The following is a 22705-nucleotide window of genomic DNA, read 5'->3' on the forward strand; positions in this document are numbered from 1 at the left end:
CTACAGATATTAAGTTCTTTCTCAGGTCGGGAATATGTTTGACATCCTTCAGCTCACATACTGACCCGTTCAACTTAATTTTCATTACACCTTTGCCCATAATAGCACATGGTTGATAATCACTAAGGTATACATATCCAAGATTTCCGGGAACATACTTCTTGAAAAATTCTTTCTCAGAAGTAGCATGGAACGACGCTCCTGAGTCTAACACCCTAGATTTCTCCTTGCTCTCCAAAGAGCATATCAATGCGTCGTCTCCTCCTGAGGTGAAAGTGACATTCACATCTGTCTTCGCCTCCTTCTCCTTATGTGCACTCTTACACTGATTCTTGTAATGTCCGGTCTTTCCATAATTCCAACACTTGATAGCCTTCGGGTTGTTGCTTAGATTCCTGGATTTGGATCACATATCCTTTGATCTACCTCTGTAGTTTGATTTACCTCGTCCATTCCCTCTGGTTGAATTTCTACCTCTTGACTCTGTATGCAATACTGAAGAGATTGTAGCTTCACCCGACTCTCTCCGTCGGATCTCCTCATTGAGAACCAGATCACGAACATTATCAAACTTTAACTTGTTACTTCCCGACGAGCTACTCATAGTTGTGGCTATAGCGTTCTAGCTTTCTGGTAGGGAAGACAAAAGTATCAACTCTCGAACTTCCTCATCAAACTCAATTTCAATTGAACTTAATTCAATTGTGACCGTGTTGAGTTCATTAAGGTGTTGTGATACTAACGCGCCTTCCACCATTTTCAGATTGAATAACCGCCTCATCAAATAAATTTTACTTGCGGCTGATGACTTCTCATACATATTTGAGAGTGCTGCCATAAGACCCATCGTGGTCTTCTCCTTGCAATATTGAACATAACATTACGAGTTAACGTTAATTTGATAACTCCGAGGGCTTGTCTGTCTAGAAGGTTCCACTCATCTTCCTTCATAGGATCTGGCTTCTTCCCCGAAAGGGGTTGATACAGATTTTTCTGATACAGATAACCCTCTATCTGTATTTTCTAGAATCCAAAATCTATTCCATTGAACTTCTCTAATCTCACATTTCCTTCATCTGCGGTCATCGCTCCCACTTGAATCTGACTTCCTCTAAATCGTTTCAGGCTCTGATACCAGTTGTTAGGAAATTAGTCAGGGCTACGCTAAACCCCTAAAACAGCAAAAAACACAGTAGAGAAAAATACACCAAGATTTAACGAGGTTCGGCAAATTTGCTTACGTCCTCAGGAGCCACATAATTAATTTCTTATTAATCAATAAGAAATTACAATACAAGAGCAGATCTCAAACTTAAGGTCTCTCAATAAATACAAATCAACACTTTAGCTACAGTGTTGATTCCCCTCTTTAATAAATTCCCCCTCTTTTAAATTCACTGTGAGCTTCCCTTCTTAAATCCCCTCCCCCTTTGGAGAAGAAAGGGAACAGAAGAGAGAGAGAGAGAGAGAGAGAGAGAGAGAGAGAGAGAGAGAGAGAGAGAGAGAGAGAGAGAGAGAGAGAGAGAGAGAGAGAGAGAGAGTCGTCGCCGAAAAGAAAACGAGAAGAAGCAACCAGGGCTAGGGAGAGAGAGAGAGAGAGAGAGAGAGAGAGAGTCGTCGCCGAAAAGAAAACGAGAAGAAGCAACCAGGGCTAGGGCTCAGGGTTTCCCTTTTATATAAAAACCCTAACGCTGAGTTATTGACAGGCTATCGACAGCCTGTGAGAAGCTCTCCTGAAAGTTATCGAGCTCACCTGCGCTCAACTTTGGGCTCGCCAGTAGATCCACGAGCACGCCCTCACCTGTTTTGCGTCGACCTCTCCCGCAAAGCCCAGTCCTCGCCTGCATACCGCTTCTTCGAGTTCTCCTGCGGATCAGCGTCGACCTCGCCTGACAATGTCCACTACGAGCTCGCCAGCGGATCTCGTCGAGCACACCTGAAGGAGCTCCTCACCTGCTCGAGCTCGCCTGACAGGTTTGGTCTACACCCAAACCAACAGATTGTCAACGGATAGAGATTTAATTCTCGCTTGATCATAATATTTCACCCTAATATATTTTCCTTATTTTAGTAAATATATAGGATGATTTGATTGGCTAGAAAATGATGATAAAAGAGTTAAAAACATCAGAGGAAAAAAAGGAAAGTACAAAATTTAGATATTTAGAGTTCTTTCATCTATATATATGCTATTGACAAAGAGTGCAAATTCTATCAAAATGTCACAATAGCGAGCATAATATTCTTAGTCATTCATAGGATGTGTGGTTTGGTTATTTTGTTGTCCCCGTCAATTCATTATATCACCAAGTTCAATTAGTATATTATGGTTATATTTAACAAAATCAACCACGATGAACCAAGTTAATCAGAATTAAAATACTTTGATATGACAAGTTTAATGTATTGATCAAATGTTGATTCATTACAAACTCCCTCTTCATCTAAATTTCTTTTTCGCTTTAGAATTGTGATCCTTAGTTTACATAATTTACTTTTTTCGTAACAAATAAAATATAAAAAATTACAAAGTAGGTGAACAAGAAACTTTATCTAATCTTGAACGTTAACTTATACAAATGGTAGGTTTTGATGATACTTTATCTAAGAGATGCTGATTCAAGAATATATGATTAGTGGACTGGAATATTAAAAAACAGTATAGCAGTTAGAATAAAACACAATTAATAAGTATCCTCACTTTAATTAGTGATTAACACAATGATTAACTCGTGGAAGGTGAACCCTAATGTCCTAATTTACATTAAAAAGTTCCTAATTTATAAACTAATCAAATATCCAGCGTGGCATTCATCAGCCGCCCCTCTGGCGGGAGGTCAAACTTTCCAACTTCTTGCCTTTTAAGTTTTCTAAAAGACAGCTATACCCTTGGGCTATTGCATAAACCACAAAACGTATGTGACGATTCTACCCTCAAGCTATTGACCGAAAAGCGGCCAAAGTGGAGGGGTAATATGGTCAAATAGATAACAGTCAAATTAGCCCACCGCGTAAAAGATGTGCTATCAAAGAGGAATGCGCAAAGTTATGGCAATTCCGTAAATTTTGAGGAAATCAGGGGCGTGTGCCAGGTCAGCAAACCTAATGATACCCTCTGCTTTCTATTCTCAGCTCCCCTCCTCTCTCTCTCTCTCTCTTTAAATTCTCAAAAATCAAACAGTTCTCAAACCAAAAGGGAAAAATTTTATATCACACAAACCTCCATGGATACTCATCGACTATTGAAGCTCTTAGTTCTCTCATGCGCAGTAACGGCGTCAGCGGCCTTTAACGTATCGACGTTATCTTTCGACGAGGGCTTCTCTCCTTTGTTCGGCGGCGATAACGTCGTCAAGTCCCGAGACGGCAAAAACGTCAAGCTCCACCTTAACCGTTACTCTGGTGAGTGCTCTCTTGGTCAACGTTAGGTCCGCAGTTAGTTTTCTTTTTTAGTTAACGGCTACTGTTCGTTTTCATAGGGTCGGGATTTATATCGTCGGATATGTACGACCATGGGTTCTTCAGCGCGTCCATCAAGTTGCCATCAGATTACACCGCCGGTGTCGTCGTCGCTTTCTATGTGAGTTAACGCCGTTTGATTTTTTTTTAACGTTTTGGGGCAGTGAAAAGATTGTATTGATTTGATTCTGTTGATTTTGAAAAGTTGTTATTTATGGTTACTGAATTTTCATTTTAAGAAATAATAGATATTATAGGTTACGGGTATATTCTATGACATATATGGGCATTTTAGTCCTTTGGTTGTAAAAGTTTAATTGGGTGATGGTTCTGAATAAAAATTTCGTTTGATGCTTCTGACGTCTTAACCCACAAATTTTGGAGTGAAAATATTTGATTTTTTTAAGTTTATAAAGTTATTAGGGTAAGTTAGTATACATGCTGTCAAATTACAAAGTTTTAGGCGTGATCCTATGATATATTGCTCTCCCTCTCAAGAAAAGAATATGATATATTACAAACGAAATATAATATTTGACAATATACAAATAGCATTATTTGCAAATACAAACAGATTCCCCAAACCTTAATAACATCTCTAAAACAGTATAGTATTTTTTTATCGTTCATTTTCACGCGCTACTTTTCAAGTTCAACGCAATGGAATTCAACTTTGATAGTCTAAAAGCAAATGTTGTGCTAATTCTCTTAATTGATATAATATAATTTTGTTACAAAGGAGGAGTAAATCAGGCCAAGTCTAATTTTGCTGCGCGCGTATTTAATGTGTGTATGACTTATTCAAAGGAAAGGGACTGAAAACAAAATACAGTGGAACCAACAAAAATAATGGGCGTGAGAATATCAACTCCCCATCATAAATTATGTGTATGGATCACCTAATGCGAAGTCGTTTTAGAGGAGTTAGTCCACGTTAGGAGGAGATTAGGTTCGAAATGTCACATGATGTCGTGATGCAATGCATCAAATTGTAATATGCTATCGTTTCTATACTAAGTCAATGCTTAACTAACATAAGTTATGTCATTTAAAAAAAAATCCAAGATATATATGTTATGTCCTTGGTTGATGTTTGTTGTCCATTAACTCGATCTTGATGTGTACGTATAATTACAGACTTCAAACGGCCACATATTTGAGAAGAGACATGATGAGCTAGATTTTGAGTTTTTAGGCAACATTAGGGGAAAGCCATGGAGGATTCAGACCAACGTCTATGGCAATGGAAGCACGAGTCGAGGACGTGAGGAACGATATACTCTACCGTTCGATCCTACTGAAGAGGCTCACCGTTATTCAATTCTTTGGAGTGCTGATAACATCATGTAAGTATCAAACAATTCAATTTAAAGAATCAGCTTAAATTTTAAAGTTTGATCCTTTATACTGTTATTTTTGGTCTTGGACAGATCGCTTCCTCTCGATCACAATTGTTGAATAATATTATCTGGCTATAATTCATCGATATAAACAATATATAAGATAAAAACACAATGACGCATGAAATGTACATGATTTCTCCTTGTATGCTCCATATATTTTCTAACACGCGCGCAAAAAGTCGTACTCAAACACTCCTTGCTATAAAATATCGCCATATCGGCTCTTAGCTATGTATGCCCAAATCCTGTACCAAAATTGGATGTAACTTTCTTAATCAATTCAAGCTGGATTTAATTCATTGCTATATGAAGATATGTCCATGCAAAATCTTAGCGTTTCCACTCCAATAAAAATTATATCATCCAATTATTGGGATACTGTAGTTGAATTAATTCCAAGTGATAGAAATATTAAACTATATATGTATGATTATCAACTTGCATTAGATTATCTAATTTGTGTAGTGACCTGCAACGCTTCAAGCGATACTAAAAAAACAACCGTACTTCTATAGGTGATATCAAAATATATAGCTATGCTTCAACAACTACAAATAATTTTGGTTGTTGATAATTATTAGTAATCTATCACAAGTTGATTGGAAAAATAGGAAGAGTCTAAATACATCATTTAGACATTTAAGTACATATTCTTTAAGATTAATCTAGATTCTGGTGGAGACTTAAAGACATGTCTCCTTTTATCTATAACTAGAATGGGGATGGAGATATATGACTTTTAATTGTTCCATGTTTGTTCTTCAGTGAAAACAAACAACTACAGAATAAAGAAGCATGCTTAACTTCAACAGCATGAAGACAAATCCTAATTTATTTACAGCTATTATTCAAGGGGGCTTTAGTATTTACATCCATCTATTCTCCAAAAAATATCAAGTAATTTCCTTTGCATACTTCCATGATTATGGAGCTTGTATCTTCAAGCGGTATTGCATATATGTGTTCTTATGGAGCAGCTATATGGATCACAGTTAGATTTTTATTTTATATTAATTGGTGATAAAATTTGATTAAATCACCAATTCTAGTGCAGGAATTATATATATCCTTTAACGTTTTCATGTCAAAATTTTTGTTTGGTAACTCATTGCATGCCTTTGCTGAAACGAAAATTTGTCATAAATTGAAGATTACTTATTTCCATCTTTTGTGTTACAAATATTTGCAAAAATAATAATAATAATAAGTGAAACTCTTTTAGTTATTTAAAACAAAGTTTTGTGTGAAACCATAGGCAAGTACCCCCAGAGTTTCACAGATAAAAATTTAAGAAACAATCTCATTCCTTAAACTAGCCCTATAACCATCCGTGAATGGTATTCTGATATAATCCTTGCTCAAGTTCTAATTCACAACATATATTACCTAACTGTTCCAAAATAAAGCTCTAAGGGGAATACATGGCCAACATGTGAAAATATGTAAGCTTTTAGATATATCCTTGTATAAACGCCTTGGAAATTTGTTCATCCACCTTTCTTTTCGATTAAAAAAAAATTGGTCATACGCTTACGACAATTTAAGCATATTGTAACTTAAGGTTCACTCATCGTGAGACTATTTGCATTTTGACTAGGAAAATGCTCGTGTTGTTTCAACTATATGTAAATTCCAATTTACAAAAATAGTAACTAATTAAAAGCAAGAGAATCAAAGTTATAATCATTAAATCAAAGAGTATTCTAACAGCAGAAGTGGAAACTACACGATATTGTAAATATATTTATTATTCCAACTACTTCTAACTAAACAATATCTCTCCAGATTCTACATCGACGATGTCCCGATCCGAGAAGCCCGCAGGAGCGCCGCCATGGGCGGCGAGTACCCGCCATGGGCGGCGAGTACCCATTAAAGCCCATGTCCGTCTACGCCACAATCTGGGACGGATCCACGTGGGCCACCTCCGGCGGCAAGTACAAAGCCAGCTACAAATACGCCCCCTTCATCGCCGAGTTCTCCGACCTCGTCCTAATGGGCTGCCGCACGAGCCCACTCCAAGAGTACCCCTCGGACCAGCAATGCTCCGGGCCGGACTCCGAGCTCGCTGCGGCCGAATTCTCGACGCTCAGCCCAAGAAAACGAGCTTCAATGAGGAGGTTCAGAGAGAAATACATGACGTATTCGTTTTGTTACGATGTGTTGAGGTACCCGGACACGTTGCCGGATTGTGACGTCATCCCGTCGGAGAAGGAGAGGTTCTGGAAGTCCGGCGACACGAAGTTTATTGTTGAGAAGGTGAGGAGAAGGGGACGGTCGAAACGTAGGGGGCAAGTTGATGTGTGAGAAGGGGAGTATAACTTTTGGATTTTTTTTTCTTTTTTGTTTTTTCTAATAAATGGTTGATTAGATTATTGTGATGTTTATAAGTCTTGGTTGTGTGAGTATGTGTACAGAGTTCTTTTGATTTTAGTTTGATTATTTGGATCTATATGGGGTTAAATAAATAAATTGTGCTGGTATTTGAACGATGCAGCTATTATTTGGTTTTTCTAATGTTGCACTCATAAGTAACATACATGTTTGAGAAAATGTAGCAGGTAAGTGTGTATAGTTACAACTGACACTAAGGGGCTGTTTAGTTGCATACTTTTTTGAGAAAACTTTTCTTAAAATATCTGATATTGGCAATTTTGTAATTAAAAGTTTTCTATAGATTTCTGTAAACTGTGTTTGGTTCAACAAAAAATTTATAGAAATATTTTCTATAAAATATCAAAAACTACCAAATTTTACAAAAAGCAATTTCCTCTCAAAATGAGAGGAAATCAACAGGAAATCTGACACCTTCCTTATTTAATCAACAAAACCCGTCCCATACCCATTTTCTATAAAGTTATGAGCCATTTTCTTGTTTTGAACTAACCAAGCAAAGTATAAAAAATAAGAAAATTGTTACGTTTTGACTTCTCAAAAATTTTCCTATAATTTTTTTAAGAAATACAAGAAAATCATATTTTGGGTGGAAAACATTTCCTATAATTTATAGAAATTGAACCAAACACCTTCTAAAACAAAACTTATAAATTATGATATATTTTTTATTTTCATGTGACACATTTTTATGTCGCAAAAATTGAGCGCGACACATATCAAAAGTATGGTTAGAGCATGTGTGGAGCACGTGTTTCTATATAAGTGAGAATGTGTCGCACAACTTGTGACGCATACATATGTCATAAAATTTATGATACGTACATGTGTCGCGAAACTCACGACACACACACACTCATATATATATATATATATATAATATATATATATATATATTGACAATGGTGACACTTACATGTATTAAGAGTGGAAACACATAGTTGTATCTAGACCTTAAATATATAAAGAGTATCACTGCTCAACGCTGTAACTTTCTAGGAGATCACCCATTCTAGAATTACCCTCACCAAAACACACTTAAATGTAGAGCTATATTTAGCTTATACACTATGATAAATGTTTAATCATCATTATAATTAAAATCTAAGATTCATTATTTAAGCGTATCAATAGATTCTCACAGAATCCATGTTAGTCTATTAGCCTTTTTCAATTATATTTAATTGTATATCTAATATCACAATTATGTGTCGTGATCTGTCGCACGTTTTATTTGTGTCACTATTGTTTAATCCTTTGTAAATAAAATGATATTTTTATATGTGTCATAAAATAAGTGTAGATATCTGTAACTTTTGTCTAGAATTTCCGTCTAGAATACGGTATTCTAGACGGAAACAAACTAGACGCCTATTCTAGACGGAATTCCGTCTAGAATAAGCATTCTAGACGGAAATTTGGGTATCCTAGACGGAATTTTCCGTCTAGGATACCTCATTATTTAGCAGTGTGTGAATTACTAGTAGGAATTTTATACGAACAATATATGTTGAATACTCATTGCTTGCTTGAAGCTATTATAATTAAATGATAAGATCCTAAAATTTTTAAATAAAAAGGAAAAAACTGGCTTATCGGAATTTTAGGAAAAGCAAAATTAAAAACCTCTTTGACCAAAAAATAAACTAGATTATGGGCATGATCAATTGTCTATTAATCTTATAATAACATGTTCCTAATTCTAGTTCAAAATCTTCCAAGTCATGAAAATAGGATTTGAATCGCCAAACTTATTTTCATTGCTAACTCATTTGCTGTTTAAATCACACTCCCCCTCGGATAAGATTCTGTTGGTAGCGTTTCATTATATTGGGTGTTAATTCATTATATCTTTCATTTTAATAATTAATCTTTGGTCCTAGATATCTCTACTTTGTTAACAATGTCACAATCATCAACAACAACCAATTCTACGTTCATATTCTTGCAAATTTTCTTTTAGTCCCATGTGCATGGTTCCATTATGTGACAACAATGGACAGGGAACTGATCAGAAGCAAAATCCAAAACAACTTCTACCTGATCCGCAATTATTTTGTAGAGACACAGGGACATGATATCTTCTGTTGATGATATTCTCAGTTTCTTTAAGGGATAGGTCACTTATGTCCACGAAATATATATCATGGCTTAATCATTTCCAAGCTTTAATTTGGTATGGCCCCCTAGATTTTAATTTTCTAGACTAGGTAAGTGTGGAGTTAGCCGGGAATTGAGAATTGAGCTGTTCACAGTTGTTTACATGGTTGGTCGCATTTGCATCAATTAATGTATAAAGAGAATGGCTACGTGTCGTCTAGATATTTGAAAGTATAACTTTTGTCACTTAAAAAAAATTAAGAAGTATAATTTCTATTGTGATCACTGTCACTATATAAATATGCTAAGTCCAAATGATTGAAACCGTCTGGGATCATGTCCCTAACAGGTATAACTATTTTGACTGACCGAAAAAAACTGTTTGGGCAACTGTTTGGGCAAAGGCCACTGGGGCAAACGGTTACCCAAATAGTTGTAACTGTTTGGCCAAAAACTCAAACGATTTCAATTGTTTGTCCAACAAAATTGACTTCTTAAAAAAATAGAAAAAAACTTGTTTTTTTAACAAGTCTTATTGCTAAAGGGCAGCCTTCTCGATGTTGTTAGGAGGGGGCAGTAGGGACATGCAGTGTAACCATGTACAAAGCAACCAAATGGCATTCCATATACAAGAAAGTCGTTCATTAGCCACATTAAGGTTGCACACATGGTGAAGGTTGTCTACGTGTCTTGGTGTCTGCATCGTATTTCTTCACACTGTCAATGAATAAAGACTTCAACTCTTCAATAAGAGGTTGAAGCTAGACATCAATATTGTTTCCTGATGAATTGGGACCATCAATAAGAAGAGACATCATGAAATACCAACCACGGTGAGAGATTATAAGTCATCATCACAAGGGGCCATGTGTTGTGGGGATTGCCCTTAAAACTGAAGAGGCGGAAGCCATTATTAGCTAGTCTGAACCTGATATTGCGAGGTCCCTAACTAAATGTTGGGTGCTTACTATCAAAATCCTTCCATGCAGCATGTCTCTAAAATGACTCATTCCTCCATTTTCACTTGGACGAGCACGATAATGCCAAGTCATTGCTATGGCTAGCCTCTGTGTTATGGGGAAAGTATCATACTATCTTGACAGGTATATCTTTCTTCTGACCATGTACTTTTTTTTCTTGTATCTAGCTTCTCCGCAAGTAGGACACTCTATCTTATCTAAAATTTCTTTCAAGTAAAGTACACAATCATTGAGACTTGTATGACTCAACTCACAGTTCAGATCCAAATTAGACATTGTCCTTTGAGCTTCGTACTAACTCCGAGGCACATGGTTCCCCAAAGGCATAGAACCTTTTAAGAAAATTGAGAAGCATTCTGAATGACTTGTTGCTCCATTTATTTAGATACTTAATCAAAATATAGATGGGCGAATTATGATAGTGTGGAGTGTTTTGCATTCTCATAAATCGACCTCCTAGCAACATTCACGTATTTATCATAATTGTCTTCATGTTGTCCTCCTTCGGAAGGAAGATCTTCGGTAGGATTAATGTTACCAAGAGCAACTTTAACCATTTCCTTCATTTCCTCACTGAGAAACTAGTTGTCATCTTCTTGTTCTTCTTTATCAGCATCGCTGAGACCATCAATTTCTCCGTGATATACTCAAGTTATGTAATTGCTAACAAAACAATTCTTCATAATATGAAGTTCTATTTCTTCCTTCAACTGATGCAACTTATTCACACATAATTTACGTGGACAATGAACCTCCCTTGTCAAACTATATCGTGCCTACATTCAAAGTCCATGAAAGCATCAACTCCATTAATAAAAACAGATTGCATGCGTTCTGCGCAACCCACGTACATCCAGTCCCTAACTCTTATGTAGTCATAGGTCATGCTAACCTACATACAATGATTTATCAGTAACTCCTAAAAACATGGATTTAGGGAATAGTCTAAACATGACCATGACTTTTCTTCAGATATAGGGTTACATGTAAGCTAGGTGGCACGGACACAGACACAGGGCACGGCCAATTAGTAAAATCTAGGATACGGGGATACGAGATATAATACACACACATGATCAAATATTAAATAATATATAATACCAAAAATATTTGTATGTTTCTTTCTATTATCTATAACAATTAAGAATCAAGCTACATCAAACCAAGAATAAGATTTAACAACAAAAAGTTTAATTTTGACCATATGGGATAATACGATGGGTGTTTTCCAAATATTTAAGTAATCAATTTCAATTTTTGGTTAAAAAATAATTGGTTTTGAACCTGATATTACCAAAGAAACTAGTTTAGAGTATGAGTAATGGGGAAATCTTGTTTTTCTTTGAACCACAAGTGTCCATGGAGTGTCCGCGAAGAGTTGGTGTCAGACACGGACACGACACGCAAAACAAAATATCCATGTTACCTAGCATGTAGGGTTATACTCTAAACACGAGAGAAAGTAATTAATGTTGATGCACAACAATATGTATGGATCGACCAAACTCATCCTACAATCATTAGAATAATACTAAATGCTACATCCACACATTCCAATAGGTTTATAAAATTAGCATCCATATACTGCAATAAGGAAGTCACAAGGCTATCATCCATTTGCCCATGAAATTCATGCCATATATAAGCTATTAGCAATCAACTAGAACAAATTATGCATGCGCAGGCTAAACACATAAGATCATGGCCTTGTTTTACATTTAGAATTGATCTTTCACGCACAGAAAAGCCAAATGTGTACGTCAATTATGTTCAAAAGTTTTTAGTAACATGTTTCTTCTCCTACCTCTGATATGCAAATTGCAAAAGATTGATAAGCCCTCGATGTGGATCCCTTAATGGAACTTAACTATTCCAATGTTCTTATAATCTGAATAGCATTTCCTAAATAATGTTTTTCTATTTTTTTTTTCTAAAATAAAAAGAAGTGTATATTGAAGGAAAATATAGGAGACAGAAAATAACCTGAAATTAATAAAAAAAATAGAAATTACCTAAATGTTGCCGCTAGAAGAGGAGGGGCTGGATTCAACAGTGGTGGATGTCTGAGGAGCGAATTTTCTGTTGGAAGAGAAAAAATTATGGATTGATGGAAGATGAGGTGATTGATGGAATCAAAGAGGAGGCGGCAGTTGTCGAAGTTGCAGTGGTGGAAGAGGAGGACGAGGATGCGGTGGTGGAAGATGAGATGGAGGAAGAGACCGCAGTGGTTGACGAATAGGAGAAGCGAAGAGGTGTGGTCGGCGTGGCAACAGAGTGGCGGGCCTCAATGGGGGCCACATGATTGTGAGCGGCGTGATTGTGAAAGAAGCGGTGCAGGAGTGATTGAAAAGCGGTGCAGGAGTTTAGGCCCACCCGAATCATATGTGTAGCAAGTTTCTCCTATAAATACCTATGACTGCTAGGGTTTTCTGACGTGGGGAAAAAGCTGCGGGAACAGCAGCTTTGGAGAAAAAGTCTGCAGGGAAAAACGCAGAAGGAGAAGAGGGATTTAGGCGGCTGTTTTGAGAGAAAAATAGTGAGATTTTTGAGGAGAGAAAAAGAGGGATTTACAAAAAAGAGGTCAAATTCTTTTGGGTAAAAATTAGATTTTTTTTCTTTGAGACGAGCTTGTGGGTTGTACAAGTCGTCGGTGTTCTTCTCATAGTAAAATCTCCCCTCACCCCTCCCGTGGACGTAGGCAAGTTTGCCGAACCACGTAAATCTCGTGTATTTACTGTTTTCTGGGTGTTGACTATTGCTTGTAGGTTTCCTCAATATTCGGTCTTAGAGCTGATAAGAGGAAGAGTGTATATTTTACTTTGATGAAATATATCACTTTCGATTCTTGTTTCCTTTGAGAAATAAGAATTTTATTATCTATTCTCGTTTCCTTCGAGAAACAAGAATATAGAGGTTGACTTGTGCTTTTGGGACAACAAAAGTCAGGGCTCTCTCTCAGGTGATATCGCTTCCGCGGCGATGGGCGTGACTCTGCGCCCAACAATTGGTATCAGAGCTGTTATTCAGATTAGGAGTGGTGTAGCTTCTGATTTGAGGTGGTGCTCGGCAATTTCCTGAGAGAAGCGGATTTATTAATATAAGCGGAGAATAGCGTCAACAAGTAAAACAGTTAAAGTGGGAAAATACGAGATTGAAAAATTCAATGGGAAGAATGATTTTTCCTATTGGAGGATGCAGATGAAAAACACGTTGATTTCACAGAAATTGCACAAAGCTTTAGCGAGAAAAGAGAAGAAGCACAATGATATGTCTGATGAGGATTGGGAGGAGCTGGATCTGGAAGCACGGGCGTCGATTATCCTTTGTCTTGAAAGGAATGTAGCTTTCTTGGTAGATGGAGAGGAAACGGCTGTGGGTGTGTGGTCAAAGTTAGAAACCACCTTCATGACGAAGAGTCTAACGAACCGGATTTATTTGAAATCCAAATTGTATACTTGCAAGATGGAGGAGGGCTCATCAATCCGGGAATACATCAACAAGTTTGATAGGATAATATCGGATTTGAAGGACATCGATGTGATTGTAGAAGATGAGGATCAGGCGCTTCTACTACTTCTATCTCTACCGAAGTCTTATGAGAACCTGGTGCATACACTGATGCTTGTGGGAGACAATTTGACGATGGATGAGACTAGAACGGCGCTTCTAGCGGATGACCTTCGGAAGATTGCAACCAGTGACATGACTACTGGTGGTAACAAAGAACAAGCGTAGGGATTGTTTGCTAGAGGAAGGAGCACTGAGCGAGGAAAAGGCAAGGGAGGAAAGTCTAGATCTAAATCGAGACCTCTTGCGGGAAGAGCATGCTTCAAATGCGGTGAAGTTTGGCATTTCAAGGTCGACTGTCCTAACAAGAGAGTAGGTGGGAAAAAGAACAACAACAAGACCGAGAGAAGAGAAGGCAAGGAAGAGGCGAGTTACGCATCGGAGGAAGGGAGCGATAAAAAATGCTATGTTGTTACGGGTAGCGAGGATACCTCCGGAAAGTGGATTCTTGATTCTGGTTGCTCTTACCATATGTGTCCAAATAGGAAGTGGTTTACTACCTACAGGAGCATTGATGGTGGAACCGTATTGATGGGAAACAACCATGCTTGTAAAACGGTGGGGCTAGGTGATATCAAAATCAAGATGCATGATGGAGTGGTTCAAACTCTAACGGACGTGCGGCACGTTCACGACTTGCGGAAGAATCTTATCTCAGTGGGTGCATTGGACTCCGATGGCTGCAAGATTGTTATAGAGAACGGAGTGAAGAAGGTTATTCGAGGTTCCCTAACAGTGATGAAGGGTGTTCGTCACGGTAATCTATATACTCTCTCGGGTATGACGGTGACAGGAGATGCGGCGGTTGGAACTGATGGAAGTGGTGGAGACCCATGTGAGCACACACGGTTATGGCATAGGCGGCTTGGGCACATGTCAGAGAAGGGTCTAGTTCTGCTTGGTAAGGAGGGTTTGCTGAAGAATCTGAAGAAACCTTGCATGGATTTTTGCGAGGATTGTGTGTATGGAAAGGTGCACAGGGTCCAATTCTTGAAAAGCAATCACAAGAGCAGAGGTATACTAGATTATGTGCACACAGATGTTTGGGGTCCGGCTCAGACAACTTCCAAGGGTGGTTCCAGGTATTTTGTCTCGTTCATAGATGATCATTCGAGATATGCTTGGATTTATTTTATTAAGCATAAGAATGAGGTATTTGAGACATTCAAGAAGTGGAAAGCAATAGTTGAGAACAGGACGGGTAAGAAATTAAAGACACTAAGATATGATAACGGTACAGAGTATACAAATGGTGCTTTCAAGAAGTTCTGTGATCAGGAGGGCATTGTTCGACACTGGACAGTCAGGTCAACACCACAGCAGAACGGGGTCGCGGAGAGACTGAACCGAACATTACGGGAAAAGGCAATGAGTATGCGATCTTATGCTGGATTGGGCAATGAATGGTGGGCAGAAGCGGTGGCTATAGCATGTTATATTGTGAACCGTTCTCCACATTCGACATTGGATGGTGATACACCCTATAGGGTGTGGTCAGGGGAATATGCGGACTATGAGAGGCTCAGAATTTTCGGATGTACCGCCTATTATCACGTTAATGAGGAAAAGCTTGACGCGAGGGCCAAGAAGGCGATATTCTTGGGGTATGCAAAGGGCATAAAAGGCTACCGCCTTTGGTGTACAGAAGATTCGAAGTTCGTGATCAGCAGGGACGTTACCTTTGATGAAAAATCCATGATTGCTAGGGCGGCCAAGGATGATGGTGTTGGGACTGTTGGGACTTCAAAGTCCCAGGTTATTGAGATAGAACCTAAAGACCAACCAGGTTCTAGTCATGTTCAAGTGGAAAATCAGGTAGATGATGAGCTTGAGCAAGAGGAGGTTCAGTAGGAGAATACACTGATAGTTTGTCCACTAGGCCAAAGCGAGCATACAAGCAGGTACAGAAGCTGGGGGCTGATCAACCCCTGAAGCACTATGAGCAGGTTAATTTGGTTGAATACGCACTCTCGGTGGAGGAAGATGAGTCTGTCTCTTTCAAGGAAGCTATTCGGGATAAAGATAGTGAGAGTTGGTTGGCTGCGATGGAGGAGGAGATGGAATCTCTTCGGAAGAACCAAACATGGGAGGTGGTCCTATTGCCCGTAGGAAGAAAAGCTATTGGTTGTAAGTGGGTGTATAAGAGAAAGGAAGATCCTTCAGAGCTCGGTGGTACAAGGTACAAGGCGAGGCTAGTGGCTAAAGGGTTTGCTCAAAGAGAGGGTGTGGATTACAATGAGATCTTTTCTCTGGTGGTAAAACACACTTCTATTCGGGTGCTATTGAGTATTGTTGCTCATGGTGATCTTGAGCTGGAACAGCTATTGAGTATTGTTGCTCATGGTGATCTTGAGCTGGAACAACTCGATGTTAAAACGGCCTTCTTGCATGGAGACTTGGATGAAGAGATCTACATGCATCAACCTGAGGGCTACAAGGTTGAGGATAAGGAGCATCATGTATGTCGCTTGAGGAAATCACTCTATGGACTAAAGCAATCTCCTCGGCAGTGGTACAAGTGATTTGACTCCTTCATGCTGAAGCATGGGTTTTCCCGAAGCGATTATGATTGTTGCGTTTACATTCGGAAGCTTCGTGGAAGTGATTATATCTATCTCCTTTTGTATGTGGATGACATGCTTATTGCTTCTAAGAGCGGGGTGGAGATAGATAGGTTAAAATCTCAACTTGGTAAAGAGTTCGAGATGAAGAACATGGGCGCTGCTAGAAAAATACTGGGTATGGAGATTAGAAGAGAGCGGGCGAATCGGTGATTGTTCTTGAGTCAGAAGGGCTATATAGAGCGGGTGATCGTGAGGTTCGGGATGCAAAGTGCTAAGTCGGTGACGACTCCATTGGCTTCACACTTCAAGCTTTCAGGTAAACAATCTCCCACTACAGCGGAAGATAAGGCACACATGGAGCGTGTTCCTTATGCTAGTGCAATTGCCAGTTTGATGTACGCCATGGTGTGTACACGTTCAGATATTTCACAGGCGGTTAGTGTGGTCAGCAGATTCATGGTGAATCTGGGAAAGACGCACTGGGAAGCGGTGAAATGGGTCCTGAGGTACTTGAAAGGTACCGCGGATACGGGTCTGTGTTTTAGTAGAGATACATGTCAGATTGACGGGTTTGTTGACTCAGATTATGCGGGCGATCTAGATAGACGGCGATCTACTATTGGTTATGTATTCAAGATACATGGAGCTCCAGTTAGTTGGCGATCGATGTTGCAGGCTACAGTGGCACTTTCTACTACAGAGGCCGAGTACATGACCATGACGGAGGGAGTGAAGGAAGCATTGTGGTTGTGGGGTCTTCTAGATGATTTAGGGATTGAGCAGGATAACGTGAACTTGTGGTGTGACAGTCAGAGTGCGATTCACTTGGCGAAGAATCAAGTTCATCATGCTCGTACCAAGCATATCGATGTCAGGTATCATTTTGTGCGGGATGTCATAGAGGAATGTGATATTTCTCTCATGCATTTTGTGCGGGATGTCATAGAGGAATGTGATATTTCTCTCATGAAGGTGCACACGAATGAGAATCCCGCAGACATGTTAACCAAGGTGGTCATAGGTAGCAAGTTTAAACATTGCTTGGACTTGCTTCATATCAGCCCGTGTTGATTTGCCCAAGAGGGCATGGCCCTTCGGGGCAGTGATGGGGTGAGGTGGAGACTATGGAGAACAATAGTAGAACTACGGTTAGCTTGATCCCGGTGGAGGGTACGTAGGCAGCCGCGGTAAAGTGGCGCAGCTGGTTTGGCCTTATTTAGGCCTGGTTTGTGTCGCGGTGTTCTTCTGGTGTTCGTCCATAATTTGAGGTTTATCAAATGATATACGAGGTGGAGAATTGTGAACGCGTGGGGCCACGTGATTGTGAGCGGCTTGATTGTGAAAGAAGCGGTGCAGGAGTGATTGAAAAGCGGTGCAGGAGTTTGGGCCCACCCGAATCATATGTGTAGCAAGTTTCTCCTATAAATACCTATGACTGCTAGGGTTTTATGACGTGGGGAAAAAGCTGCGGGAACAGCGGCTTTGGAGAAAAAGTATGCAGGGAAAAACGCAGAAGGAGAAGAGGGATTTAGGCGGCTGTTTTGAGAGAAAAATAGTGAGATTTTTGAGGAGAGAAAAAGAGGGATTTACAAAAGAGAGGTCAATTTCTTTTGGGTAAAAATTAGATCTTTTTCTTTGAGACGAGCTTGTGGATTGTACAAGTCATCGGTGTTCTTCTCATAGTAAAATCTCCTCTCACCCCTCCTGTGGACGTAGGCAAGTTTGCCGAACCACGTAAATCTCGTGTATTTACTGTTTTCTGGGTGTTGACTATTGCTTGTAGGTTCCCTCAATATTCGGTCTTAGAGCTGATGAGAGGAAGAGTGTATATTTCACTTTGATGAAATATATCACTTTCGATTCTTGTTTCCTTTGAGAAATAAGAATTTCATTATCTATTCTCGTTTCCTTCGAGAAACAAGAATATAGAGGTTGGCTTGTGCTTTTGGGACAACAAAAGCCAAGGCTCTCTCTCAGGTGATATCGCTTTCGCGGCAGTGGGCGTGACTCTGCGCCCAACATAGGGCTATCCAAAAAGCCCGTGGCCCGGGCCCAGCCCGGTGCCCGGCCCCGCCCGGGTTTTGCCTATACCCGGGCCAGGCCCGGGTCAGGGCCCGGGCTCGGGTCTGTTTTTCAGAAATCGGTCCGGACCCGGACCCAGTCCGAACAGTGTTGGGGCGGGCACGAGATCCGGGCTGGGCCGCCCAGGTCCGGGCCTGGCCCGGATGAAACGGTCACCAGAAGGTGACCGTTTGTGGTAAACGGTCGGGCTGGGCCGGTCCCAACGGTCACCTAAGATGACCGTTGGGTTGTTTTGGCCGGGCTGGGCTGCCCGGCCCGGACTGGTCAAAACGGTCAAAAAATTGACCGTTTTGGCCGTCCCGGGCATAACGGTCATATTGGGGTTTTGACCATTTTGCCCCTAACAACGGTCAAAATGTGAGGGTTTTTTTTATCATTTGCATAGGGGGCTGCCTCTATAAATAGAGGAGGGTTTTTACTTCTTCTCCTCACACCAGAACTCTTCTACTTCTCTCTAATACTCTCTTATACGATATTATACTCTCTTATATTTTCTAATACTTTCATCAAATGGCTTCTAGATCTGAATATGAAGAGCAAAATCTATCTCCTACTGATCCAGAAATGAGTCCTCCTACAACAACTACTCCTCCTACCGGTGTTAATCCTGAATCTGGTGGCGACGAATCTGCACCAAGAGCTCCTAAAAGACCGAGATCCGATGTGTGGAATATTTTTGAGAAGATAGACGTCACCAAGGATGAACATGGTAGGATCATCACCCAGAAGGCTAAATGTGCGTTGTGCGACCAGATTTTCCAAGCTCATCATAAGAGCGGCACCAACCACCTCAAACTCCATATTGAAAAACACAACAAAGGCCAGAATCTTCAAGGTGATATCTGACAATCTATGATTTCTCAATCCTCCTCCTCTGGTAGTCTCGGTAATTAGAATTATGACGCTGCCCGAGCGAGAAAATGCGTAATCAGGTTTATTATTCTTAAAAACTTTTCTTTTAAATTAGTAGAAGATGATGAATTTGAAGATTTATTTAGAGATGGTTTTTATCCTGCATTTACCAAATTTTCTCGTCAAACCTGTCAACGTGATATTTTAAAATATTATCAGGAGGGACAAGAAAAAATAATTTCTTATTTTAAAATTTTAAACTGTAAATTTTCTTTAACTTCTGATATTTGAATATCTAGAATGCAAACTGGTTATTTATGTATCACAGTACACTGGATTGATGAAAATTGGCAAATGTTTAAAAGAGTTGTTTCTTTTATTGTAATTGAAGAGTCACATACTGATATTAATGCTATAAATTTAATAATTGAAGAACTTATAAAACTAAAAATTAATTAGTAATAATAATGTAGCTGTTAATTTTATCAAAAACAACTTTGTCATTGCCATGTCATGGTGAACTTTTTCATATTAGATGTATCTGTCATATTTTAAATTTAATTGTTTAAAGTGCATTTTTTGAAATTAAACTCATGATAGAAAATGTTAGAACTATTGCTAATATGCATAATGCTTCTGAAATAAGAATTAAAAGATGGAAACAATGTTGTAAAAGAAAAAATTATAAGCCCAGACTAATTTCAAAAGATGTTAACCATAGGTGGAATTCCACATATGCAATGTTAAGTGTAGCAATAGAATATAAAGAAATTGTAAATGATTTTATAAATTTTTATGCTTCTAGTTCTAGTTCTGGTAGTAGTTATGGAATAACTGAAGATGAATGGATAATTATATGTAATTTAAATGAGATGTTACAAGTCTTTTATGATGCTACAATGTTATTATCTGGCTGTTATCCAACAATTACTTTAGCTGCTTTACAAATTTTAAATATTCAAAAGTTTTTTTCAAAATATCGTATGGATGATACTTTTGGATCTATAATTTTTCAAATGGAAAGCAAATTTAATAAGTATTTTAGGTATATTCCTCATATTTTTGGTTTGAGAATTCTTATTGATCCATGTTTGAAGGATATTGGCCTTCGAAATTTGTTACAATTATTATATAATGGACAGATTATAGACTTGGATGATGGATCCACCCTTACTGCTACTTCTCATCATTTATCTATTAGAAATTATTTTCAAATATTATATGATGAGTATGCAGCTAGACATGGTGTAGCTGCACAACAGTCTACAGCTTCGGCGCCTTCGAGCACAGGCCGAGGTAAAAGTATAAGTTTTGATAGGTATGCAATGGTAGCTGAACTAACTGGTGGATCTGGACTTGGATCAGCATTAAAGGTTTCTGAAATAGATGAATATTTATCTGCTTCCTTAGTTAAATGTCAAGGAAATGTTTTAGATATTTTACAATGGTGGAAAGTATATGGATCAGTTTCATATCCTATACTTTTCACCATGGTTCGTGACTTACTAACAGTGTAGGTTTCGATGGTAGCTTCGGAATCCGCCTTCAGCACAGCAGGACGTTTGATCGACGACCACAGGACATGCTTAGATCCGTATACTGTACAAGTGGTGATGTGCTTACAAGATTGGTGGAGGTATGAGAAGCGAACGCAAGGCATCGATTGGATGGCTGGAATTGAAGATAAATTTGAAGAGTTGGGACTAGCAGATAGGTATAAAGATTAGATAATATTTATTAAATTGTAATTTTTATTTCTTAGCTTTAAATTTGTAATGAATTATTTCAGAAAAAGTTACAAATGATAGTGATAAATGTGAGTAGGTGTCAACCTAGTTGGGATGTACTCATCTATTGTGATGCGATAAATTTTAAAATAAATTTATACTTGTAAAGGATTTACTGATATTTTTATCATCTTTTATTTTTATAATTTTTTGTACTTGTAATTTATGTCATTTCAAGTTAGTTAAAAAATTTATGTCATTTTCTGTAATTTTTATGTATATTTTATGATTTATTGGGATTTTTAAAAAATTAAAAAATTAAAAAAATTAAAAAAACGGGTCGGCCCGGAGCCCGACCCGCTCAGGCCCGGGCCCGGTTTTCCGAGTCGGGCCGAACCGGGCCCGGTTTTTCGGGTCGGGACGGCTCGGATTGACAGCCCTAGGCGTACGTGATCAGAAATTTGTGATTTCTTAGGATTTTGGCATATGAGAGTGATTTATTTTTTCGGGAAAAGTGGTAAAAAAGGCTCAAATGGTTCTACCTAGGGTTGCTAAACTGTATCCGTATATCCATAATCGTATGCATTAGAATACTGATATGGTTACTCAAATCTATAACCGATAGGATATGGTTACGAATATGGGTTTTTAGTGAAATATCTGTATCCGTATCCGAAATATCTGAATACATATTAGTTATACTCTTACGATAGTTACGATTCTTAGATTATGTATTTGTGGTTATTTTTTATGATCAAGATGTCTGCTCTTAACTTTTCAGCTATAATGAACATATTAACGAACTCTTTTGTATCACATAAACTATGTTTTTCTCAATACTATCTAGTTTTTTTCATATCTGTTTTGTATCCGCATGCATATCCACTTATACATCCGCGTGTACATCTGTAACCGTATTCGATTTTAGCGGATATGGTTATGAATTTTCTTTACCGAGGTATATCTGTATCCGTATCCGAGATGGGTACGCAGATATGGATATGATAAGCATCATATCCGAGCCGTATCTGGACCGAATGCACCCCTAGTTATACCCATTTGGGCAAACCGTACGGCCAAAATTTTCTGCTTTTTTATATTGTTGGGCCCAGACTATTTAAACTGTTTGGATTAATATAGCCCAAATGATTTAAACCTTTTAGGCTTATGAAACTTGCCAAATGGTTACTAGAACCATTTAGGCTAATATGTTTTGTATTAGTGTGTGAAATTATCACTTTATGCTAAAAATAACTTCATTTCAAATAGTAATTGAAAAACACATTGTTTTATGTACTATTGTGATAAAAATGCAGAAAAAGCATGAAGGGGTTCGTTTCTTGACATGTGAGATAAAAATATAAGATATCAAGCAATATATACTAGTAAATTGCTTGTGACATATTTAAATGGTTATATACGAGTTCTAATATAATTGAGTACTCTCATGTTCGAATAATGAAGCTGCTAGTGGATATCGTTCTGCGAATATTTAAGTTTGAGATGGCTTTGGAGAGATTCTGTTGTTTTGCATCTGAACTTTCTTCGTTGTTTTTTTTTTTTTTTTTTTTTTCCCC

General features: G+C 38.4%; 1 protein-coding gene across 1 annotated transcript; it reads left to right on the forward strand.

Annotated features, from left to right (window-relative positions):
• LOC109837126 (probable xyloglucan endotransglucosylase/hydrolase protein 30) lies at positions 3158–7353 on the forward strand. Its single transcript, XM_020405225.1, is given in 5 exon segments — positions 3158–3402; positions 3480–3580; positions 4597–4805; positions 6648–6717; positions 6720–7353. Coding segments are annotated over 5 exon segments (1008 nt in total). The 5' UTR covers positions 3158–3224; the 3' UTR covers positions 7170–7353.

This window comes from Asparagus officinalis, chromosome 4, assembly GCF_001876935.1.
Source record: "Asparagus officinalis chromosome 4, Aspof.V1, whole genome shotgun sequence".
NCBI classification, from domain to species: Eukaryota; Viridiplantae; Streptophyta; class Magnoliopsida; order Asparagales; family Asparagaceae; genus Asparagus; species Asparagus officinalis.